Source organism: Heterodontus francisci, chromosome 17, assembly GCF_036365525.1.
Source record: "Heterodontus francisci isolate sHetFra1 chromosome 17, sHetFra1.hap1, whole genome shotgun sequence".
NCBI classification, from domain to species: domain Eukaryota; kingdom Metazoa; phylum Chordata; class Chondrichthyes; order Heterodontiformes; family Heterodontidae; genus Heterodontus; species Heterodontus francisci.
This window is the reverse complement of record NC_090387.1, coordinates 30,695,662-30,722,183: the sequence shown is the minus strand read 5'-3', so window position 1 is coordinate 30,722,183 and position 26,522 is coordinate 30,695,662. Positions and strand designations below refer to the sequence as shown.

At 39.4% G+C, this 26,522-nt stretch overlaps 1 protein-coding gene across 1 annotated transcript in view; it reads right to left on the bottom strand.

Annotated features, from left to right (window-relative positions):
- The window catches only part of LOC137378580 (early endosome antigen 1), a 1,009,825-nt gene that overhangs the window by 77,018 nt on the left and 906,285 nt on the right, over positions 1-26,522 (bottom strand). Inside the window, exons 35-39 of the mRNA XM_068048885.1 lie at positions 23,325-23,492; positions 15,844-16,011; positions 10,088-10,197; positions 5,913-5,987; positions 2-95 (exon numbers count right to left, since the gene is read on the bottom strand). Coding sequence (XP_067904986.1) covers positions 2-95; positions 5,913-5,987; positions 10,088-10,197; positions 15,844-16,011; positions 23,325-23,492 — 615 coding nt within the window. The remainder of the gene's footprint in view (position 1; positions 96-5,912; positions 5,988-10,087; positions 10,198-15,843; positions 16,012-23,324; positions 23,493-26,522) is intronic.

Here is a 26,522-nt window from a genome sequence, read left to right as displayed (position 1 = left end):
CCTTTAACCTCTCATTTGTTATCCTCTTTTCGTCCACTTCAAGTTTTAATTTCTTGTTCTCTTGCTGTAGTCGTTCATTCATTTCCTGCAGATGGCTGTATTGTGACAAAGATTACAATAGCAATAACAGAAAGGGTCATTACTGCAGCAAATATATAGGAATAACAGAATTTAAATGCGATATCCAACAATGAAATATATTTCAATCAAACAAACCATCTGGTAGTCATTAATTTGATGTTTGAAGAAAATGCTTTTGCAAACCCAGGCTTTATGCCACATTTTTATAAAAACTGATTTTGTAAGAAAGAACTTAATTCTATACTCTGTCATAGATTAAAGAAGCTATGTGTTGATTTTTCCACTTAGATGGTGCTCATTATTATCCTAGCATAAAAACAGTATAAATACCACAGCACTAATATTGTATTTCCTAGTGCAAGCCAACATTTTCTTATATTCAAGTCAAATGCATCTCATATGAGGTGGAGAACAACATGCCAGGCTTACTTCCACTCCCAGAATAAAATGGATCCAAAGAGCCTGAAGTGAGCCTTTCATATCCCTATAAACCGAACATTATAGATACTGATGCAATGAGACATCCTTGAAATGTAAGGGCAGTAATGGAAATAGAACCATAGAACAACTACTGCACAGAAAGAGGCCATTCAGCCCATCATGTCTGTGCTGGCCAAAAAAACTAGTCGCCCAATCTAATCCCACCTTCCAGCACCTGGTCCATAACCTTGCAAGTTACAGCACTTCAGGTGCATGTCCATGTACCTTTTAAAAGAGTTGAGGGTTTCTGCCTCCACCACCGTTCCTGGCAGTGAATTCCAGACACCCACCACCCTCTGGGTGAAAAAGTTTTTCCTCAGTCTCCTCTGTTCTAAGGAAAACAACCCTAGCCAATTCAAACTTTCCTCATAGCTGCAATTTTCAAGCTCTGGCAACAGTATTGTAAATCTCCTCTGTACTCTCTCCAGAGCAATTATGTCCTTCCTGTAATGTGGTGTACGCAATATCCCAGCTGTGGCCTAAACAGCGTTTTATATAGTTCCAGCATTACATCCCTGCTTTTGTATTCTATACCTCGGCCAATAAAGGAAAGTATTCCATATGTCTTCTTCACCACTCTATTTACCTGTCCTGCCACCTTCAGGGACCTGTGGACATGCACTCCAAGGTCTCTCACTTCTTCAACTCCTCACAATATCCTCCCGTTTATTGTGTATTCCCTCGCTTTGTTTGCCCTCCTCAAATGCATTACCTCACACTTCTCTGGATTGAATTCCATTTGCCATGTTTCCACCCTCTCAACCAAACCACTGATACCATTCTGGAGTCTAGGGCTATCCTCTTCACGATCAACTACATGGCCAATTTTTGTGTCATCAGCAAACTTCCCAATCATGCCTCCCACATTTAAGTCCAAATTATTAATATATACCACTAACAGCAAGGGACCCAACACTGAGCCCTGTGGAATGCCACTGAAAACAGCTTTCCATTCGCAAAAACCTCTGTCGACTACTACCTTTTGTTTCCTGTCACTGAGCCAGTTTTGGATTCAACCTGCCACATTCCCCTGTATCCCATGGGCTTTCATTTTACTGACCAGGCTGCCACGCGGGATCTTGTCAAATGCCTTGTTAAAATCCATGTAGACCACATCCACTGCACTACCTTCATCAACCTCCTTGTTACTTCCTCAAAAAACTCAATCAAGTTAGTAAGACATGACCTTGCCTTAACAAATCCATGCTGACTATCCCTGATTAATCCGTGCCTTTCTAAGTGCCAGTTTATCCTGTCCCTCAGAATTGATTCTAATAATTTACCCACCACCGAGGTCAGACTGACTGGCCTATAATTATTTGACCTATCCTTTGCACCCTTTTTAAACAATGGTATAACGTTCGCAGCCCCCCAATCCTCTGGCACTCGCCCGTATCCAGTGAGGGTTTGAAGGTGATCCTCAGTGCATCCGCTACTTCCTCCCTGGCTTCCTTTAACAACCTGGGATGCAGTCAATCCAGCCCTGGTGATTTATCCACTTTCAAGGATGTCAGACCCTTAGTACTTCCTCGCTCATTATGCTTATCATATCTAATATTTCACACTCTTCCCCTTTTACAACAATGTCTGCATCATCCCTCTCCTTTGTGAAGACAGAGACAAAAAACTCATTAAGAACCATGCTCACACCTTCTACATCCATGCATAAGTTCCCTTAGTATATCTCTGATAGGCCCTACCTTTTCCTTAGTTATCCTCTTGTTCTTAATGTATTGATAAAACATCTTTGGGTTTTCCTTGATTTTACCAGCCAATTATTTTTCATGTCCTGTTTTTGCTTTTCTAATTTCCTTTTTTACTTACCCTCTAGGCTTTCTAAAGTATTAAGTTTTTTGTGATATGCTTGGTTCACACTTGGGGATTCAGTATGATGGGAAGTTTCTCTCTAAATGGGAATATATCCTAAAAATGAGAATCACTTCACTGCCATAACCTAGTTGTACTCAGAGAAACAATTATCGTTTATCAGCTTGAATTATAAAATCTAAGCAGTTCCTACTGGCCTGAAAAATAGGAAAGCACTGGTGCCTATGAAAGCACTGACACATAGAAATCAGCAACATGTATAAGGACATGGAACCATGTTATTTAGCAGTAGGTTAATCCTCTCCTCCAAAAAAATGGACAGTTAAGAAATAAAGTACAAAGATGCGATTTTGAAATGCCCATCCTTTAATCGTTGTTAAAGGGCAAATGAATTGGACAGATATTTTGCCTCGGTCTTCACTACTGAGGATACAAGTAACATCCCAGTATTAGTTCTAAGTCAGGAAATAGAAGGGAGGGAGGAACTCAAGAAAATTACAATCACCAGGGAAGTGGTACGGAACATATTGTTGGAGCTGCGGGCTGATAAGTCCCCGGGTCCTGATGGACTTCATCCTGGGTGTTAAAAGAAGTGCCTAGCGAGATAGTCGATGCGTTCATTTTAATTTTCCAAAATTCCCTAGATTCAGGGAAGGTTCCATTAGATTGGAAAATAGCAAATGTAATTCCTTCATTCAAAAAGGGAAGGAGACAGAAAGCAGGAAACTACAGGCCAGTTAGCTTAACATCTGACTTAGGGAAAATGTTAGAAGTTTTTATTCAAGACGTTATAGCAGGACATTTAGAAAAATTCAAGGTAATCAGGCAGAGTCAACATGGTTTTGTGAAAGGGAAGTCATGTTTAACCAATTTATTGGAGTTTGTTGAGGGCGTTACATGTGCTATGGATAAAGGGAAACTGGTGGATGTATTGTATTTAGATTTCCAGAAGGCATTTGATAAGGTGCCACATCAAAGGTTATTGCAGAAAATAAAATCTCATGGTGTTGTGGGTAATATTTTAACATGAATAGAAGATTGGCTAGAAAACAGGAAACAGAGAGTAGGCATAAATGGGTAATTTTCTGGTTGGCAAGATGTAATGAGTGGTGTGCCAAAGGGATCTGTGCTGGGACCTCAACCTTTTACAATTTATATAAATGACGTGGATGAAGGGACCGAAGGTATGGCCATCACATTTGCTGATGACACAAAAATAAGTCGGAAAGTAACTTGTGAAGAGGACGTAAGGGGGCTACAAAGGGATACAGAGAGATTAAGTGAGTGGGCAAATGGAGTATAATCTGGGAAAGTGTGAAAATGTCCACTTTGGCAGGAATAAAAAAGAAGCATATTATATAAATGGTGAGAGACTGCAGAGCTCTGAGATGCGGAGGGATCTGGGTGTCCTAGTGCACGAATTGCAAAAGGTTAGTATGCAGATACAGTACGTAATTAGGAAAGCTAATAGAATGTTATTGTTTATCGTGAGGGGAATTGAATACAAAAATAGGGAGGTTATGCTTCAGCTATACAGGGCATTGGTGAGACCACATCTGGATTACTATGTACAGTACTGGTCTTCTTATTTAATGAAGGATGCAAATGTGTTGGAGACAGTACAGAGAAGGTTTCCTCGACTAATACCTGGAATGGGCAGGCTGTCTTACGAGGAAAGATTGGACAGGCTAGGCCTGTATCCGCTGGAATTTAGAAGAGTAAGAAGCGACTTGATTGAAATGTATAAGATCCTGAGGAGTCATGACAGGGTGGATGTGGAAAGGATGTTTCCCCTTGTGCAAGAATCTAGAACGAGGGCTCACTGTTTAAAAATAAGGGGTCACCCATTTAAGACAGAGATGAGAAGAAATTTTTTCTCTCAGAGGGTCGTGAGTCTTTGGAATTCTCTTTCTCAAAAGGCAGTGGAAGCAGAATCTTTGAATATTTTTAAGACAGAGGTAGATAGATTCTTGATAAGCAAGGGGGTGGAAGGTTATCGGGGATCGGTGGAAATGTGGAGTAATCAGTTCAGCCATAAACTTATTGAATGGCGGAGCAGTCTCGAAGGGCTGAGTGGCCTATTCCTGCTCCTAATTCGTATGTTCATATAAGAACGTTAGTTGCTGGGTAGGAAGTTTTACAACTCAGACAGATGTAAGTCTAACTGTTTGATGGGCTTTCTCTAATACTGAAAGTTTCTTCTGGACAGTATCCCCTATGTATAGATGCTAATTGTGAAATGAAAATAAGAACCAGACACCTCAACCCTAGTGGACGGCTCATTCATGACGACAGAATTTAAAAGCCAAAGACGCACATAATGATGTGTAATTACATTTATGCCTGTATCTGATGATATTCTGTTGGATAGTATCAAAATTGTGAAACCAAAAAAAAAATTGTAAAGGAACTGGAGAATACAAGTAATTATAATACTTCATACTAAGGAAATAAACTCAAATTTCCTGTTCTTTAGTTGACTGGGCAGGATGCACCTTTGTTGTGTCCGGTGCCTAGGTTGATGCCAGGTGGTCCGTCCAATTTTTAAAAATTCTTTTTCAACTTTTGAGCGGTTTGACAACTGAGTGGCTTACTGGGCCATTTCATAGGGCAGTTAAGAGTCAACTACATTGCCATGGGTCTGGAATCACATGTAGGCCAGACAGGGTTAAGGATGGCAGATTTCCTTCCCTGGAGGACATTAGTGAACCAGATGGGTTTTTACAACAACTTCCTATCATTGCATTTAACATGGGGCCAATAATGCAGAGAAAGTTGATCTGAAGGCACTCTCTGTGCTTGCCCACAAATGAGCTAACCTTGTCTCAGAACATGAGATCAGCTCATTATACTAAAATTTTCCTCTCAGTGCATTGCTAAGGATATGCTGTGAAAGTGCTGAGTTTGTACAGCAGGCTTTGCAGCGCCAGTAGCTCCCAAAGGGTGAATGATTGTGGTGCCCAGGGCCCCAGGAAATCCAAATCTAGCTCTGCAATAGTGACTAAAATCTGGAACATTCCCTATTGAAGTGCTTGTTATTTTAAAATAACTGCAATGCAATAAGCTTTCATGTCGTTAAGTAGAAGTGGGAAGGCAGTAATCAAAATGTGCAAAGGTCAAATGAATCATAAGACATGTTAGGGGCATAACTAGTTTGGGGAAGCATGGAGGATGTGAGAAAGAGACACTGAGCCTCTGAACTTCATTTAAGCTTCATCATCACTGACCTGGGATTTCTGGAAAAAAATATTTACTTGCTCAGTTGTACCATCCCACATCTGAACAGGCAGAGTAGTGATTGACCTGTCTGGTTTTGATGCGTCTACTCTGCTGCTAAAAATAATTTGCTCATTTCTGCCTTTGTAGGTCAAGGAACAACTGTGTCTGAGAAGGACTGTGCCGTATCTCCTTTCTCCAAAGGAGTGTTATCAGCCAGCACAGATCTGGTACAGTAGTAGTAACACTAATACCAATACTGGGAAGTCTGACCTTTATACTGGTCAGTTCCCATTGTCAACACTTACTCTTTTTCAGTTGACAGTTGAAGGATTTGCTTTGTTTGCTCTTTGATCTTATTTCCAAGTTTTTCATTGGCTTGCCTGTTTAAAAAAACCCACAATGTTTAATTACTTGTAGCCAATATGGGACAGGCACAAAAAACATAATAAAGAACCACATGGTCAGGAAAGCACCCTGGGTGATGTAGAGTGAAAGTATCAGAATCGCCCGACTTCGCCCATCTCAACTCATCTGATGCTGAAACCCTCATTCATGCCTTTGTTACCTCTGGACTTGACTATTCCAATACACTCCTGGCTAGTCTCCCATATTCTACCCTTCGTAAACTTGAGGTCATCCAAAATTCTGCTGCCCATCTTAACTAGCACCAAGTCCCATTCACCTATCACTCCTGTGCTCACTAACCTCAACTGGTTTCTGATCAAGCAACGCTTTGATTTTAAAATTCTCATCCTTATTTACAAATCCCTCCATGGCCTTGTCCCTCTCTATCTCTGTAATTTCCTCTAGCCCTTCAACTGTCCAAGACATCTGCGCTCCTCTAATTCTGGCCTCTTGATAATCCCTGATTTCAATCGTTCCACTACTGGTGGCCGCACCTTCTGTTGCCTAGGTCCCAAGCTGTGGAATACCCTCCCTACACCTCTCTGCCTTTCTACCTCAGTTTCCTCCTTTAAGACACTCCTCAAAACCTCCCTCTTTGACCAAGTATTTGGTCATCAGACCTAATATCTCCTTATATGGTTCGGTGTCATATTTCATTTTACAATGCTCCTGTGAAGTGACTGGGGACTTTTTATTATGTTAAAGGCGCTATATAAATATAAGTTATGTTATAGTTGTTGTAATGTTCTTTTTTGGATGATGACTTACATTTATATTTTATATTTTCCCAGCATTTTCAACTTTGATATCAGAATTCAAGTAGTTTTTCTTTATGCTTATATTGCTACAGAGAAATCTACAGTTGAATAATTAAAAAAAAGCAAAAAAAGCAGATCAAACTTGCTGGTGTTTTTGTAATACACACTAGTGGATCTTCCATGGCATTCAGCATGGTCAAAAATTTTGGTTGGAGTTGTATTTACTATGGTTTTGTGTGTTTGGTAAATATCAACACATATCTAAAAATATTACTTTACCTGATCTGATTCTAGACTTTATTACTTATGCCAGATTTATTCTATTGAATAAACTCAGATCAGTGAGTGCTTACTGCTATTAAGTTTTGGTGAACAATTTTAAACATCTAATTCTGGTTTGATATAAACTACATTTAACATTTACAGAACAAAGATACAACACACTCAAGGGGCGCAGATCATGTAATGATTGATGAGAACATAGGATGAATGGTTTGTGAAGTTTATTTGTGAGCTCCGGCACGGGGACCAAAGCAGACACCAAATACTATGAATAAATTACACAAACTCAGGGCAATGCTGGGCCCAATTTAGTTGTGCCAGTATTTCAATTGATTCACAATCTTCCTCATGATCAGAAATGGTGTGACAGACAGCACAATAATCAGATTCATATCATAGTCACATGAATGATGCAATTTTGTTGCTAAGCATTACATGATGTGCCTGTGACATGCAACAGTCCCTTTATTAGATTACTTTTGCATTAATTGATTTAACCTAAGGCTAATGATATCGCTCCACCAATGGGTTGAGCTTTGTGATGCTGCTTACATCTGTGATGCCATTAGATGATGTCAATCACATTACTCAGTAACATTTGTCCGTGTGGTTACTTAGCAACAATCATAATGTTCCCATGGACCAATCACAGGGTGCAACAAAACACCACTGTTCAGTAACGGCACTCAATTCTGGCAATTTTTTTCATAATAGCTTGTTTGGAATTACCTTAAAAGCAAGATTTTCGTTTGTCGATTTTAAACATCCTGTTCTGGTTTGATATAAATGCATTTAATATATAAAGAATAAAGATGCAACACACTCAAGAGGTAGAGATTATGTTATGAATGATGGAACCATTGCTTGAATAGTTTGTGAAGTTTATTTGTTATCAGAAACTATGCATTCCCAGATGGTTTTCCCTATATAAAATATAGAATAATCCTTTTCAGTGAAGTTAGTCATCCTGGATCATATCTTCTATTGTAGCTGTCATTTTCTCTTCAACATCACTAATAATATTGTGGTGAACAAAGTTTGCTATTTAGCTTTATATCCCATAACAGCAAGCTTGTTTTTTATGCAAGATTAATCACATATTTTAATTTATTTTATTTTTTTTAAATCAGCTAACAGAGCTGAAGTGTTTTACTGAAAAATAATTATTCTTTTACAGTCTTTTCCTAGATGTGGGATGGGACTTGGTGGGAGAGGAATTGTAATATGTATTTTGATAATTGAAGAATCAGACCTGCATTAAATCAACATAGAAAAAAATAATTGGTTCTGTTCGTTAATTCCTGCAGTGATAATCCATTGTGTAGTCCCAGGCTCAGATATTCATGCTCCTGTGTTTGACAAGGTTCCTGAACTGCCAGCTTGATAGCATATAAACTCAGAATTACCACTTGACAAAGTACTGGAGGGTAAATAGTCATAGAGTTTATGACACAGAAAGAGGCCATTTGGCTCATTGAGTCCATGCTGGCTCTCCGTGGAGCAATCCAGTCAGTCCCACCCTCTGCTCAATCCCCATAGCCCTGCAAATAAATTTCATTCACATGCCCATCCAATTTCATTTTGAAATCACTGATTGTCTCTGCTTCCACCACCCTCGTAGGCAGTGAGTTCCAGGTCATTAGCATTCGCTGTGTAAAAACGTTCTTCCTCAGATTCCTCCTGCATCTCTTGCCCAAATCCTTCAATCTGTGACCCCTCCTTGTACCATTAGTTAATGGTAACAGTTTTTCCTTGTCTACCTTATCTAAGCCTGTCATAATCTTGTACAGCTCTATAAAATCTCCCCTCAATCTCCTTTGCTCCAAGGGGAACAACTCCAGCTTTTCCAACCCAACCTTGTAACTAAAATCTCTCATCCCTGGAACCATTCTGGTAAATCTCCTCTGCACCCTCTCAAGGACCCTCACATCCTTCATAAAGTGTGGTGACCAGAATTGGATGCAATACTCTAGTTGGGGCCTAACCAGAGCTTTATAAAGGTTCAGCATAACTTCCCTGATTTTGTACTCTATATCTCTATTTATAAAGCCCAAGATCCCATATGCTTTGCTAACCACTCTCTCAATATGTCCTGCCATCTTCAAAGATCGATGCACAGCTCAGGTCCCTCTGTTCCTGCACATTCTTTAGAACTCGCCATTAAGCCTACATTGCCTCACCTTATCCTTTCTGCCAAAATGCATCACCTCACACTTGTCTGTATTAAATTTCATCTGCCACTTGTTTGCCCATTCTGCTAGCCTATCTATGTCCTGTTGCAGGCAGTCCATATCATCCTCACTGTTTGCCACTACTCCAAGTTTGGTATTATTGGCAAATTTTGAAGTTCTATTTTGTACTCCAAGATCCAAGTCATTTACATATCGCAAAAAAAGCAGTGTTCAGGGCACTGACCCTTGGAGCACCCCACTGTCTACCATCCTCCAGTCTGAAAAACAACCATTTACCACGACTCGCTGTTTTCTGTCCTTAAGCCAATTTTTTTTTATCCCATTGGACACTGACCCTCAATTTTGTTAACCAGCTTTTATTGTGGTACTTTATCAAATGCTTTCTTAAAATCCATATAGACAACATCCACCACATTCCCTCCATCAACCTTCTCTGTTATTTCATCAAAATATTCAATTAGATTTCTTTCTTTTGGGCCTCCTTATCTCGAGAGACAATGGATACGCGCCTGGAGGTGGTCAGTGGTTTGTGAAGCAGCGCCTGGAGTGGCTATAAAGGCCAATTCTGGAGTGACAGGCTCTTCAATTAGATTAGTCAAGCATGATTTGCCTTTGACAAATCCATGATGACTATCCTTAATTAACTCGAACCTCTCCAAGTGCCTGTTGATTTTTTCCCCCTGATTATTGTTTCTAAAACCTTACCCACCACTGCTGTTAACTTGAGTGTTAATTGATGTACATTTGAAACATTCCATAATGTTAACCAATTACATGCTTTAATAGGTATGTCTTCACTAAACAATAACAGAAATTAAAAATTCATTTTTTAATTGTACTTACTTTTGGTCCTTTACCCATTGATTAACATTTGCTACAACCAGTTCACTTTCTCGATGTAATCTTGAACTGTCTGACCTTGCACCATGTAGGGATTTTCGTAAAGTCTCAAGCTAAAACAATCCAAAAATGTAGGTCAGAATAGATCGACTGCAATAAATTTAAACCGAAGTATGACAATGAAAATACTGATGGTGCAGTGATACAGTATGCGGAAGCCTGGCCATACTAACCAGAGTGTTTAGGCATGGGTTTGTGACTCCACTCTTTCACAAGCTGAATTCCTACTTCAGCCATGCGGCTGTAGGAAAAAACTGCTGGGCAGAGGCTAAAGAGTTCCCAGCAGAGATGGATGGAAAATCAGAGAGGGAATCACCCTCACTGCTCTTGTGCAACTTAATTTCAGAGAAGCTTTGGTCTAAGCCTGACACCAAGTTAAATGGCCTGGATTTTGCGGTTGTAATGACGGTGAAACTGTCACTGTTTGCTGTCATTAAAACTTTGAAACTAACAGCAAGATTTGGCATCTGCATGTGTACAGTTAAATGCAGAATGTCAAAGTTTCTGTCAGTGATTCCCTGCTCCTCCACAGGATGCGCTGTTGAGGATCCCGCAGAAGGGAAATCACTGAACTGATGAAACCTTCCCCTTGTACACTGTAATATCAATGTTGAAAACACTTGAAAAAGTTACGCCTTGTTCATGAGGTGTAACTGGATTTTTAAAGGCGTTCTAAGTCGTAACTTCTGCTGAACAACCTCTACGGTCCTGGAAAACTAATTTTATATCTTATGTAATGTTGATTTTTTTTCAATATGATAGAAATTCCATCTTAATATATTAATTTTTTTAAGTTTATGATAATTCAGCTTCTAATATGTATATTCCAAATTTTTATTTTGTTCTCTGTAAAATTGATTTAAAAAAAGTGAAGGATAATCAGTGTATTTTACTTCCTAGTGCGCTGTCTTTGAGAATTCTTCAATGCGATTGGCTACTTGCCCTGCTGGATGATATCGCTGTTGCTGAATGCCTGGAAATCCCCTTGACATGGTATCAGATTCAAATTAACATCAGGAAAGGTCAAATTCACACCACAGAGATCGTTAGATCTTTGTGGGCAACTTCCTTCGAGGTCAGCGGCGAACGCTGCTGCTTCGCCATTGACTGCAAAATCTGGGTCCATATTTTTAAATGCAAGGGGTGAAATTTTTAAAAATGGAATGCTAATATATCCATATTCTTCTCAACGTTTCTTTTTCATTTATTTCTGAATTAATTTTTGTTTTAACTGTCTATTGAGAGATCAAGACATCATCATAAAATCATTAAGGATGTGTCACAACAGTCCAAGGTACATCTTTGACAAATTCCAGAGATGGAAAAATGCACAAAATGGATCAATAAAATAATAAAAGAACCCAAGAAGAAAAATAATCAATTACATTGACAGTCATGTAGTTAGGAAAATTGAGTAGTTCAGGTATCTTTCTCCACCTGTGACTCAGCTACAAAAATTGAAGGGGGGAATGGGTAGCGTTGTTGTCTGGGTAAAAATAGTTCTGCAGAACCTAGAATTTCATTATATTCTTTTCATGGTTATTCTCTAAGATTGCTCAGTGGTCATTTATAGCTCTGTAAGGTGCCATGCACAATATTCTATGAAGAGAGACTATATTCGATATAAATAGATAACATCCACAATTTTTTCTAGCTTAGATATGGATACTTTTTTTGGACAGCTATGGCATCAATTCCTAATTTCAGGAGGTTTTGTGTTTCTCTACCCAGACTCCACACCAGGGGGATTGATGGCATGCCTATTGAGTCTGTCATGGTGCCAGGTACAAACAGTGTTTGGTTTCAGGTTCTTCCTAGCCCATCTGCACTCAAAATGGGATCATAGGTAGGACAGCAGGAGAGCTACTCTCTGTTTATTTTTAAATGTCAAGGTTAAAACATAGTTTTGCAGATTTATTATAATTATTTGCTGTAATGCTATCATTCTATCATATATAATTCTATCAAATATGTCCATTAAAGAATGTAACTTTTAAAAGAGACAGTTTTTAAAAACATCAGATTCAAACATTGATTCTTTGAAAATATTTCAATTTTAAGAAAACAAATTTTCATAGGAAACTCATACAAGTTGAAGCAAAGTAATATATACTTTTATACACTGCTATGTATTTTTATTTGGTCCCTTTGCTAAATGAATTCCGGTTGTACCAACAAGAACATTGGTTGTACATGGATTGCTTTGCATTTCTTTCATTGTACAGAGTTTCTTTAATATTTTGCATTTCAACACGTGCAGTCAAAAAAGTAATACTTAGCAAACATCCAGTGTTCAATGAAAAATTAGAAAACATCAAGGTATTGATCCTCCTCTTGCACACACATAACCCCTGACCACCCCCCACCCCCACGGCTTTTATACTGTTCTTATTTCCTTGATTTCCTTTCTGGTCCTTCTCTCTTTGTGACCTTTTTGTGGAGTATACATCCATAGACTTATAAAACATCCTTCGGATGACAAGCTAAACCGAGGCCGCGTCTGCTCTCTCAGGTGTCGTAAAAGATCCTATGGCACTATTTCGAAGAAGAGCAGGGAAATTATCCTCAGTGTCCTGGCCAGTATTTAACCCTTAATCAACATCAGTAAATTAGATTACCTGGTCATTATCACATTGCTTTTTGTGGGAGTTCACAGTGTACAAAAATGGCTGCTGCGTTTCCAACACTACAACAGTGACTACACTTACAAAGTACTTCCCTTGGCTGTAAAGCACTTTGGGACATCTTGAGGTCATGAAAGGTGCTATATAAATGCAAGACTTTCTTTTCTTTCTCACTGTTCATTGGAAAGACTGACACACAAACGTCAGAAATCCATATTTAAAGTGAAGCTATCAAACTGACTTAGGATAGTACACTTTTTAATATAATTTTGATTAAAAATCTCTGTGGTGAAAATATGAAAATGTATGGTTTCCAATTTCTTGAAATATGATCTGCAAAATTGGCGAGGCTAATTTAAATCTTGGGTAACAGTGGAGAAATTTTGATTAGAACAGTTAACTTGGTTATTTCTTTTCTTGTAGCTGCTTGGAATACATTTGCTTTCAATCAGTTGGCTAGGAGAAGCCTAAGATACCCGATACCTGAAAATGCCCACTGCTGGTGAGAAAGTTGCTGATACAATGGAGAACTCAAAACACTAAATTGCACTGGTGTACAATCCAGAAACTAGTTTTGTTATTGGGCACTAAAATCCCTAGAACAGATATCAATTCAAAAGCAAAATACTGTGGATGTTGGAAATCTGAAATAAAAACAGAAAATGCTGGAAATAACTCAGTAGGTCTGGCAGCATCTGTGGAGAGAGAAATAGAGTTAACGGTTCAAGTCTGACAAAAGGTCACAGACCTGAAACTTAACTGTAATATCAATCCAAATTCTGATGGACAAATGGAAAAATCCATGTTCCACCAGCCTTGTTTGAATGATGTTAATTACATTGCTTTCTTTGGTGGCTATTTTCAGTCTGGTTAACAAAATAAGGGAAAACATTAACCTTGCTTATTTATCTGCAGCTGATTTCTTGATCAGTTTTGAATCAATAAATTGTTTTCACAACTTTTGCCAACAAATCTCGAAACAAAAATTTGAGAGATCTTCTCAAAATATGGAGTGCGCATTAAACCAGAAAATCTAATTGCTAATCTTCCCTAAAAATAGAATTTGCAAATTAATTTAACACTGTCACAAGTTTCCATTTTATGGGTGCCACATTTTTACATTTAGATTCTATGAACTAGTTAGCTAAATTACTCAATTAGTTCCACAATAAACAGCAAGTAAAACACTCACTGCCAACCTATAATCTTGTTACGTAGTCAGAAAAACAAGAAAAGTAGTCAATAAATTTGTTGTTACGCAAAACTCTCACATTGAGATCTCGTAATATTATACTTTGGCCACTAGATGTCACTAAACAGTCAACTCGCTGGTCATGTCTAGTGTTACAAATCGAGAACTGCAACACCGAGCCGAGTTGTATATTTTGACTTGAGGCACGGGTAGTTTTATATCATTAAATTACAGGCAAAGCCGAAAAAATTTTCAGCTCCATGAACTGATGAAGCTAATAATCTATACCAGTAAACACAACAGTTTGCTAACTGGGATCCATAATTAAAGTAGTATAATGTTACCATATTTAAACAATACTCCTCTCACATAAATTTTGTATGTGGTTCAAAAATTCTTTCATAAACCTGAAAGAATTAGTAGAAGATTGATTCCTGTTTTACTAACTGTATTTTAGCCTCCCTGCCAGCCGTTCATTCGGTGGATTCACCACAGCCATTAAAATTTATATTGAAGAAAAAAGTCTGGTTTGACACAAAATATGTGTCCTGTTCAAATGAAGTCAAACAACATTTCCGTAGTCATTTATTAACAGAAGGTCCTTTCTGAAATAGAAACACTTCAGTCTAAATTTTCCATTACACTTAATTACCCAGCTAAACATTCCAATATCAAGAACAGACACTAACAGAAAACATGATAGAAATAAGGTGAAAAAAATCACTCTCTGCTGACATGAATTGTAATACATAGTTGAAGCACTGACTAACACACTTTTCAACATCAATTTAAAGCCTAGCTGTGTGGACATGGGGTGTTGTAATGAATATGGCAATTTTAGCCATTGTGGATGGCATGCTATATAACAGCTGTCATGGCTGACAACATTTTGAATTCACTTTTTGTCCAACTGATGTACATCTCTGGCAGTGTCAGAGAAGAGACAGCTAGTAAAGGAATGTAGTGTCTTGTTTAACAGGAATGTTCATGCAGTGAAATTAGAATGAGCTGTAACCTATAATTTTTACAATGAAAACTGCATTAAGCAGCATCTTTGCGAACAAATCAAAATGGCTCCTTAAGGCAGGTACTGATCAGTGATTTGTGTTTCAGGGAAGCTGCTTAATCCAGCAGAAGTTCAATTTAATTAAGATGGAAAGAAGCTATTATGTAAAAAAAGACAAGTTTGTTTAGACAAGTGCCTGTTTAACTATGGGCGCTAAAGAGGAATGTTATTTTCCAAAGGCACCGTTATCTACATTCTTTGAACCGTAATCTACTTCAGATACAATACTGTTTAAGGGCCAACTATGTACTTGCATCTTAAATTTACTTATAGGAAGCGCAATTACATTCTCACATCAGATATACAGTTCTCTCGCATTCATCTGTTCTTTTCATTTGCAACCAGTTATTTTTCTATCTCTGCTCTTCCAACACTGAAGTGCAGAAAAAATGCAGTTTAATTCAAAAAAATGCGTAAATGCATTTTTAAAAAATCGTCCAAAACTGGCACGTTAATTTCACAGCGCTCCATATATGCTGTAAAAAGATGAATTCTACTGACCAGAAAAGGCGAGAGACTAAGCCATTTAAGTGTAAATTTAGTGTGGCTCTGCTGGTGATGTGTGGCTTTGCAAAATTGACCCTTAAAAGTCCTTGTGTTGGTTTTTGCTGTGAAGAGGATTGATTATTTAAATCGCTATAAAAAAAAATAAGTTGAGAACTAATTTTTCTTTTAAAGCTACTTAAAACTAACTGCAGTGTTCTCTTAAGGTTCCTTTTCCTAATTTAGCTGGAAATCTCTTGATATTTAGTTTTAAACTGTATACAGTGACAATTGGAGGTCAATATTTGTGAAATAATCTGAAAGTATTCATTACCTCTTCAGTTTTGGTGTGGTATTTTTCTCGAAGGGAGGCCAGTTCTACCTTCATTATCATTAATTCTTCTTCCTTACTGCTAAGTTCCTTCATGGTTTCATGGCTCTTCCTCTGTGACATCATCATCTGGTTACTGAGTTCCATCAATCGATTCTCACAAATATGAGCCTGGAAAATATGAAGGATCTTAGTTGGGTTATCTGTGCTTTGCAACACAGTCTATTTTATGACCAGTTTTCTCCATCTGACAATGAAGACTTGTGGGTTTTGTGTTCTTTGTAGTTTTTTCTTGTTTTAATCACCAATTGTGCACAACATTTGTATCTCCATACTTCTAAGGTGTTCTTATGCCACTTTCCATTTCCTGGCCATGAGCAGGAAGATAATTTTTTCCCAAGCTACTTCTTATGTTGGTGTTCAATACGTCAAAAACTGGACCTTTTCTCTTGGTGGGGCAGCACCCATCTTCTGCTTGGCTACTCCCTCACAGAAAACTCACATGGTTGGGTACTAACTGTGCAGTTAAACATGGGCGTGGATCAATAACTCACCACTATGGAAGACAGACTATTAGAATGCAATGTGTTACACCACCAAGTTGCTCAGTGTGCTCTTAATCATAGGCCTAAGATTGTTGGTGCACAAAATTCTGAAACTAGTATGGGGGGGGGGGGGGGGGGGCGGTGGGTGGTGGGTGCAGGATGGCCGATGTGGGTGATGAGAGATTCTCCTCATTGGGGCAGTGTTCTGATAGAGTGGAACTTCCACCTGCTCCTCCATATCCAGCTCAGGCCCAATCTAGTTTCCTGGTTTGGGCTCATTCTGGATGTATGTTGGGTTCTGATGCAGTATTCCTGCTGTTAAGAGGGGGCCTGCTAGTGTGAAAGTAGAAGATACTGCCAATACTGCCAAACCAGAAATGGTGGCAAGGAACCTTAAGAGAGGCAAAAAATACCCTGAAGATTGGAAGGAAGGCTCCCATTGAAAGCCTTGGCCAAGCTATTGCCTTCAGCAGGTACATTTCTGGGGCCATGTGGAGAGAAGCCCTTTCACTCCTATGGGGGATCTCAGAATCTTTACCCTCAACTGCTGATGCCTACTGTTACCATCCACATTGCGGCTCCCAGGAGCTGGTGATAATAGGGGCAAAAAGCACAGGTACAAGCAGATCTGGCATGTAAACCCTTGATACTGGCACACCACAGGTATTTACAACAGCCATTTGATAGTTCAAATGTTAAATTAAACAAGAAATTTATATTCCATCCAGCTCAACTGATTTACAGAATAATATAGAATCATCTGCAGGAAACCATGAATACATTTACTCTGAATAGCCTAAGCCTACACCATTTCTTTACTAAGATGAAGCGTCAGCAGATAACCTTTACATCTAAAATGCACAGGAAAATCAATGGGAGATGGCTTAATGCAGAAACTAATACAAGTTTGATTTGCAAAGTATTTTTAATTAAGCTTCTGCTGATTAAGTGTGCCCAATGTGTGAGTATGTGTAGGTGAGATTACATGAATATTGGCTGCTGTTGTATTAGTGCCATATCCAGGTTAATCCTTAAGCAATCTCTATGTCACTTGGTCTATAAAAAATAATTTCATCAGTCTCATGTTTAATCAGTATTGAGGATGACCTTAGCAGAATTCATAGCATTCTAAAAAATTAATTAATTCTCCATGTATTTCACCTGCTCTACGTTCTTCAACTGCTAGTATATCAGAGGACTCCCAGCACAATTACATTTGCACAACATTATAGAAATATTACAGTGTGTAGCTCTTACTTCACATCTGATTGGGTTAATGAATCAGGTCTTATTGTTAAAGAGCCATGATATGTGTGTACTATGAAAGATGGTTTAAAATAGGGTAAACCTTGCATTTCTTTGTTTATCAAATAAATGCCAACTGATTAAATTGCCATAGACAGACAGTTATCAAACAAACTTCAGGCCAGTCTCAATGACTGGGAAAATGTTATGAGTTAAACAAAAGTAATATCGCCGTAACACAATACGTCATGTAACAAAAAATTGTGTTAAAATAGTTCACTTAGGAATTTTGCAGGAGTGTGTTAATCAGCATGCTCAAAATAGTGCTTATAGAATTTCAACCTCAAAGACTTTTTGTGGAAGTGTTGAGAAATTATGTTTACCTTACAGTTTGCTACTACCAGTGATTTTTTTCTAATACCAGCCAAAAAATTCTATTACGTAATAAGTAGATTTCCTTCAATCATGCTGTGGATTATAAGGACATAAGAATAGGAGCAGGAGTAGAAAATACGGCCCCTCGAGCTTGCTCTTCCATTCGAATTGATGATAGCTGATCTTCTGCCTCAACTGTGGGAAAATGTGAACTTGTCTACTTTGGCAGGAAGAATAGAAAACCAGTATATTACTTAAATGGAGAGAGATTGCAGAACTGTGCGGTACAGAGGGGTCTGGGTGATCTGGTACATGAATCACATATGTTAGTATGCAGGTACTGCAAGTGATTAGGAAGGCAAATGGAATGTTGTCGTTTATTGCAAGGGGAATAGAATATAAAAGTAAGGAAGTTTTGCTACAGTTGTACAGTGAGACCACATCTGGAGTACTGTGTACAGTTTTGGTCTCCTTACTTAAGAAAGGATATAATTGCATTAAAGCAGTTCAGAGAAGGTTAGGCTGTGGAATTCTTTTCCCCAGGAGCAGTAAAGACAGGGTCATTGAATAATTTTAGGCTGCGTTTGCTGACAACACAACCACTAGTGGCGCTGCAGTGGCACATGCGCAAATGCAGCCTGTGCCAGTAAAACGTCACAGTCAGTGACGTCAGGCAACTGCCAGGACTAAAGATGACGCTGCTCAAATAATCACACGAAGACAAACTAAACACACGGCAGCACACAATGGCCGGAGGTAGAGAGTGAGCGAGCGAGCGGGCCGGATAGAGAGTGAGTGAGCGGGCCGGGTAGGGAGTTAGTGAGCGGGCCAGGGAGGGGGACTGAGAAAGTGGGGGCGGGGAGTGAGGAAGCGGGGGATGGGGGGAGTGAGGAAGCCGCCAAAACCAAGGTCTTAGGTCACGCTCTCCCCGCTTCCCCCACCCTCTTCCCCACCCTCCCCTCTTCCCCCAGCCCCGCCCTCTCCCCTCTTCCCCCACCCCCGCTCTCTCCCCGCTTCCCCCACCCCCGGTCTCTCCTTACTTCCCCCACCCCCGCTCTCTGCCCGCGTTATGCGATGACGTCAACTGCGCATGCGCCATCCAGTCCTGGCACTGCGGAACGCAGCGCATGCACAGAGAGAATGAGCCAATCTGCGCACAGACGCAGTCTGATGACGCCAGCTGTCGGCTGCGTTGTCAATAATCACTTTGATAATTTTAAGGCTGAGTTGGACAGATTCTTGATTGACAAGGGTGTCAAAGGGTATGCAGGATAGACAGGAAAATAGAGTTGAGGCCACAATGAGAAGAGCAATGATCTTATCAAATGGCAGAGCAGGTTTGAGGAACCGAATGGCCTATTCCTGCTTCTGACTTATATGTTTGTATGTAACTTTACTTTCCCGCCCGCTCCCCAAATCCCTTGGTTCCTAAGACCAAAAATCTGTCTGTCAGCCTTAAATACACTCAATGATGGAGCATCCACAACCCTCTGGAGTAGACGATTCCAAAGGTTCAAAACCCTCCGAGTGAAGAAATTTCTCCTCATCTCAGTCTTAAATGATCCTTTTCCTGAGAGTGTGCCCCCGTGTTCTAGATTCCCCAGCCAGGGAAACAACCTCTCAGAGACTACCCTGTCAAGCCCCTTCGGAATCTTGTACATTTCAATGAGGTCAACTCTCATTCTTCTAAACTCCATGGAGTATGGACCCAATTTACTCAACCTCTCATCATCAAAGGACAACTCTCTCATCTCAAGAACCAATCTAATGAGCCTTTGTTGTACCCCTTCCAAAGGAAGTATATCCTTCCTTAACTATGGAGACCAAAACTGCACACAAATTCCAGGTTTGATCTTACCAAAGTCCTATACAATTGTAGCAAGACTTATTTTTGTACACCAATCCTCTTGCAATAAAGGTCAACATGCCATTTGCCTTCTTAATTACTGTTGCACCTGAAAGCTACCTTTCTGTGTTTCTTATACAAGTATACACAAGTCTCTCTGAACATTTAGAAGTTTCACATCTTTTAAAAAATATTCTGCTTTTCTATTCTGACTACCAAAGTGAATAACGTCACACTTCCCCACGTTATACTCCTTCTGCCACCTTGTTGCCCACTCACTTAACCTGTCTATATCTCTTTGCAGCCTCTTTGTGTCCTCACAGCTTAGTTATCACCTAGCTTTGCATCTCTTTTATAAAAAAATGTTATTTCAAAATTGTAAATATCATTGTCTGGCAAAAAGAAGTACAGCTGCCTTTACAACTGGACACAAGTTCAATTTATGTATGAAATATATATTCTTCTGCTCTCTTTACAGACCCCAAAATTTGAGGACAGGTTTGGACTTGGCTGTAATATGTATGGCAAAACAAACTGCTGACAAGGTAGGATTAATTAATGACCTCATATTTAAGGTGTCCCGAAATAGCAGCGATCATATGATTGAATTTTACATTCAGTTTGAGGGAGAGAAGAGTGGGTCCAAGACTAGTATTTTAAACTTAAATAAGGGCAATTATGAGGGCATGAAAACAGAGCTAGCTAAAGGCAAATCAGGTTAAAGAATAGGTCAGTAGAGAGGAAGTGGCAGACATTTAAGGGGATATTTCAGAATACACAGAATAGATATATTTCAACGAGAAAGAAAAATTCCAAGGGTGGGACCCGCCATCCATGGTTAACTAAAACAGTTAAAGATAGAATCAAACGTAAAGAAAAAGCCTATAATTGCAATATAAAAAACAGCAAAGAATGACTAGAAGATTGATAAGGAAGATAAAATTAGAGTACGAGAGAAAGCTAGCTAGAAATATAAAGACAGATAGTAAGAGTTACTATGGATAATTAAAAAAAAAGAGTTAACAAAGTGAGTGTTAGTCCTATAGAAAGCAAGTCTGGGGAATTAATAATGGATAATAAGGAGATGGCAGATGAATTGAACAGATATTTTGCCTCTATCTTCACTATTGAGGATACAAGTAACATCCCAGTATTAGCTGTAAGTCAGGAAATGGAAGGGAGGGAGGAACTCAAGAAAATTACAATCACCAGGGAAGCGGTACTGAACAAATTGTTGGAGATACTGGTTGACAAGACCCCAGGTCCTGATGGACTTCATCCTAAGGTGTTAAAAGAAGTGGCTAGTGAGATAGTTGATGTGTTAGTTTTAATTTTCCAAAATTCCCTAGATTCAGGGAAGGTTCCATTAGATTGGACAATAGCGAATGTAATTCCTTTATTCAAAAAGGGAGGGAGACAGAAAGCAGGAAACTACAGGCCAGTTAGCTTAACATCTGTCTTAGGAAAAATGTTAGAAGCTATTATTAAAGACGTTATAGCAGGACATTTAGAAAAATCCAAGGTAATCAGGTAGAGTCAACATGGTTTTGTGAAAGGGAAATCATGTTTAACAAATTTATTGGAGTTCTTTGAGGGAGTTACACGTGCTGTGGATAAAGGGGAACCAGTGGATGTATTGTATTTAGATTTCCAGGGGAACCAGTGGATGTATTGTATTTAGATTACCAGAAGGCATTTGATAAGGTCCCACATCAAAGGTTATTGCAGAAAATAACAGCTCATGGTGTAGGGGGGAACATATTGGCATGGATAGAAGATTGGCTAGCTAACAGGAAAGAGAGAGTAAGTATAAATGGGTCATTTTCTGGTTGGCAAGATGTAACGAGTGATGCGCCACAGGGATTTGTGCAGGGGCCTCAACTTTTTACAATTTATATAACTGACTTAGATGAAGGGACCGTAGGTATGACACAAAGATAGAACAAAGAACAAAGAACAGTACATCACAGGAACAGGCCATTCGGCCCTCCAAGCCTGCGCCGATCTTGATGCCTGCCTAAACTAAAACCTTCTGCACTTCCGGGGTCCATATCCCTCTATTCCCATCCTATTCATGTATTTGTCAAGATGCCTCTTAAACGTCTACCTGCTTCCACCACCTCCCCTGGCAACAAGTTCCAGGCACTCACCACCCTCTGTGTAAAGAACGTGCCTCGCAAATCCCGTCTAAACTTTGCCCCTCGCACCTTAAACCTATGTCCCCTAGTAACTGACTCTTCCACCCTGGGAAAAAGCTTCTGACTATCCACTCTGTCCATGCTGCTTATAACTTTGTAAACCTCTATCATGTCGCCCCTCCACCTCCGTCGTTCCAGTGAAAAGGTAGGAAAGTAACTTGTGAAGAGGACATAAGGGGGCAACAAAGGGATATAGAGAGATTAAGTGAGTGGGCAAAGACCTAGCAAATAGAGTATAATGTGGGAAAGTGGGAAATTGTCCACTTTGGCAGGAAGAATAAAAAAGAAGCATATTATCTAAATGGTGAGAGATTGCAGAGCTGAGATGCAGAGGGATCTGGGTGTCCTAGTGCATAAATCGCAAAAGGTTAGTATGCAGGTACAGCACGTAATTAGGAAAGCTAATAGAATGTTATTGTTTATCGTGAGGGGAATTGAATACAAAAGTAGGGAGGTTATGCTTCAGCTGAACAGGGCATTGGTGAGACCACATCTGGATTACTGTGTACAGTACTGGTCTCCTTATTTAATGAAGGATGCAAATGTGTTGGAGACAGTTCAGAGAAGGTTTCCTCAAGTAATACCTGGAATGGGCGGGCTGTCTTACGAGGAAAGATTGGACAGGCTAGGCTTGTATCCGCTGGAATTTAGAAGAGTAAGAGGCAATTTTATTGAAATGTATAAGATCCTGAGGGGTCTTGACAGGGTGGATGTGGAAAGGATGTTTCCCCTTGTGGGAGGATCTAGAACTAGGGCTCACTGTTTAAAAATAAGGGGTCGCCCATTTAAGACAGAGATGAGGAGAATTTATTTCTCTCAGAGGGTTGTGAGTCTTTGGAATTCTCTTCCTCAAAAGGCGGTGGAAGCAGTGTCTTTGAATATTTTTAAGGCAGAGGTAGATAGATTCTTGATAAGCAAAGGGGTGGAAGATTATAGCAGGTGGGTGGAAATGTGGAGTAATCAGTTCAACCATGAACTTATTGAATGCGGAGCAGGCTCGAAGGGCCGAGTGGCCTACTCCTGCTTCTAATTTGTATGTTTGTACGTATGTTCGTATGGATGTATGTATGATACTCACTCTAATGGCAACTTGGCCAAATTACTGGAGTATGAATATTGCTCTTTGAATTGCACCCCAGCAAAGACTCAATGCACCCAGAGACAAAAGGACATGGAGAAAAATTGGTGAGAAGACCAAAGTATTAACCTGCAGTTATAAATGAAAAGTAACATACATATCTGTAGGTTTTTGTTACATAAAGCCATTTCCCTTACCTCCTCTTCTGCCCGCCGATTCAGTGCTTGCATTTTTTTCAGTTCATCATGCAGTCTTCTCATCCTTTCCTCATATGCTGCACTTTCCTCTGACAGCTGCATATTCCTCTGCTGGCTACATGCAAGATCATTTCTCAGGCTTGCTATCTCTCGGCTCTTCTCACCTAGCTGCAATGGAAAGCAAAGTTAGCAGTTGTACTTCTTATCTGAGAAGGCCACAAGAATAGAGAGACAAAAATGTCATGCTATTGCTGCAAATACTTTGAATATTGTGCTATGGGGCACTCTCATTTACCACTTTTTTAAAAATCCTGCTTCATTTTTTGTTATTTGTTGCATCCTCCCTTTGGGTTTGCCATTACTATACACCATTTTCAACCAAAGGAACTTTGTCACAGACCTCTGCCAACTGCAGATGTCACCAACGGGAAGTATAAAAGAGTGGCTCACATTAACTCATCCAAAGTGTAAAACTACTCTTTTTCACTTTGTAGCACAATGCATTACCACACCAATTCTTCACAGAACACAGCTATCATATACCTCTTTACATTCTGTGAAAATTATATTCGATATTTTTGACCTTTTTACATATTTTAATGTACAATTAATCATAGGGATCTAAACATCCACAATGAACAGAAATTTGTGATTGTAAACTATGTCACAATTGTCATGAAAGTGCTTCTGTTTTTTGTTAAAATATTTTTTGTGGAATTCATAGTCAAACTGAAGAAATGTTGGGCCAGTTTCTTTTCAAGAGGGTCTTCAAGAGGACACTGAAAGAACTAGTTTGGCAACAATGTCTACTGGTAGTCACTTGGCTCAAGTTAAAATAGAACAGAAACCTTGGTAATTGGGGAAGATGTAGGCAGAGAAGTGACAGTCGCGTGCCCTTTGACAGGACAAGACTGAGAGCAGTAGCGCACACCTGAGAGCAGCAGACTTGCAAGCTTTTGGTTGTAGTGTCAGTGTTTACTTTCTGGGATGAGATAAAGTTAGCGCCTGCTGCTGAAGATGTGTCATGGAGGAAGAGACCAGATTCTTGCTGAATGTTTAAAGAGCCAAGCCTGCAGAAGAAGAGAATTCCCAAGCAAGGAGAGAAGACCATAACCCAGCTCAGTTTTCCAGCACTCTAAAAGACCCTGAGAAGTCCACAGTGGCAATTCATCTTGTCTCCTGTCTTTGAAGAAAAACCTGCTAAATTAATTCTCAATGCCTCCTGAAAAAAACTATTCTAAAAGATCCCAGCAACCCGTCCTTGTGTACTCGGGGGCCTGACTGTATACCAGTTTTGGAACACAATATCTCATCCGCTGTTTTCTTCAGGAATGAGCAAGTATTCAGCCGGTGTTTTTTTTTGTCTGTAACAGAGCTCTGAACAAAAAATCCCTTTTACTTTTCTGGTTAACCGGTGTGTGTGTGAGTGTGTGTGTGTGAGTGTGAGGAGCTAAGGCAAAAAGGGAACTTTAATATTTCAATCTATGTGTTTATGCTTTACTTTATTACTGGTTAAGACTTGTTTTATAATAAACTGATAATTTTGTTGCTCATTAAAGAAACCTGGTTAGTTTTTTCTATTCTGGAAATATAGAGTATATGATTGACCATAATGTTAAGTGGGAAAATTTACGTATATGTTGTGACCTGTGGAGAAGTGGAATTAGAATAAACTGTGCACCCCTCCCGCCTTGGTCAGTACAGTTGCTTCATACTTGGAAGCTAATAGGTGAATGAGTACCAGTCCACAGTAACAACCAGCATGAATTTCAAAGGGGAAGATTCTTCCTAATAAATTCATCACTTCTTTGAGTGTGTTAGGGATAAAGTAGATAATGGTTCTCTTTATAATATGATTAATTTACATTTTCAGAAAACATTGCTAAAGTTCCACATGACAAAAGCTACTAGGTTCTAGGATAGAATTTGGGTACAAATAGAAAGAGAATACTTTTGAGAGATACAGTCAAACTGGGAAAAGTGCAATATAGAGTTCCACAAGGATCAGTACTTGGATCCCTGTTACTTCTAAACTATATAAATGACCTGGATATTGAAACCAGCTGTAAGATGGTCAAATTTGTGGGCAACTCAAAAATAGGTCTAAAAACACAGGATGCAACAAAAGATTTGCATAAGAACTTATATTAGTTATGTAAATGAAAGAATATAGGACAAATTAAATTTAACAGTGGAAAGTATAAAGTATGAAACATAGGTTGAAAAAATGTAGGCCCATAGGTGTGCAATGAATTACATTGAAATAACAGGAGAGATTTAGAAGGGAGTGATGGTAGATATGTTATTCAATGTTCAAAAATAGTGGTGGAACAATTAATACAGCTAATGGAATGCTAAAATACATAGCTAGAATAAAGACAATGGCTCTGATTTTATGATCACAACCTGTTGTGTGTGAGAGATGGGACACCGCAATAAACTTTGCGACATTGCCCCAACCATAATTGGCAGGCAGAAGCAAAATCTGGTGAGGAGCAACAGTTGAAGTGCTGCATCTAGCTGATTATGGATCGTTGGAGTAATTCATCACAATGGCAAAGAGACAGCTAAGTAACACTGCTCCCAAAGGGTATAGGCTAGGAAGCTGTTTGGAAGAATTTTCCCAGGCACATGGAAGAAGTCAATAGAGGATATGAAGGTAAACATATGAACATACGAATTAGGAGCAGGAGTAGGCCACTCGTCCCCTCGAGCCTGCTCCGTCATTCAATAAGATCATGGCTGATCCAATTGTAACCTCAACTCCACATTCCTGCCTACCCCCAACATAAAGACAAGGATGTTGACATTAATTTTATACAATTAACAACAATTGCAGATCTCTGATCACTTTCAGATATCATTCGCCACCCACATCCCCCCCCCTACCACACCCCAACCCTACCTCCCTCTGTATCTGCCCCTGGAAAAAACTCTCTCCCAATTCACTTACAACTGCACTTTCAAAATCCTAACTGTCTAGCTACTGGCCCTTTGTTAGCCACAACATTTCTGAAGCTACTGATTTGCTGAACCGCAGCCTCATCTCCACTTTTGGTGCCCTAGTCCCCATTAAAACTATTACTCTCTCTCACCCTGGCTGTTCTCCCTGGTATGGCCCTCATCTCCACTCCTTTAAATCCAAGGGATGCAGACTTGAAAGAATATGGCGTACAATTGCTTGAGCCATCCACTGCC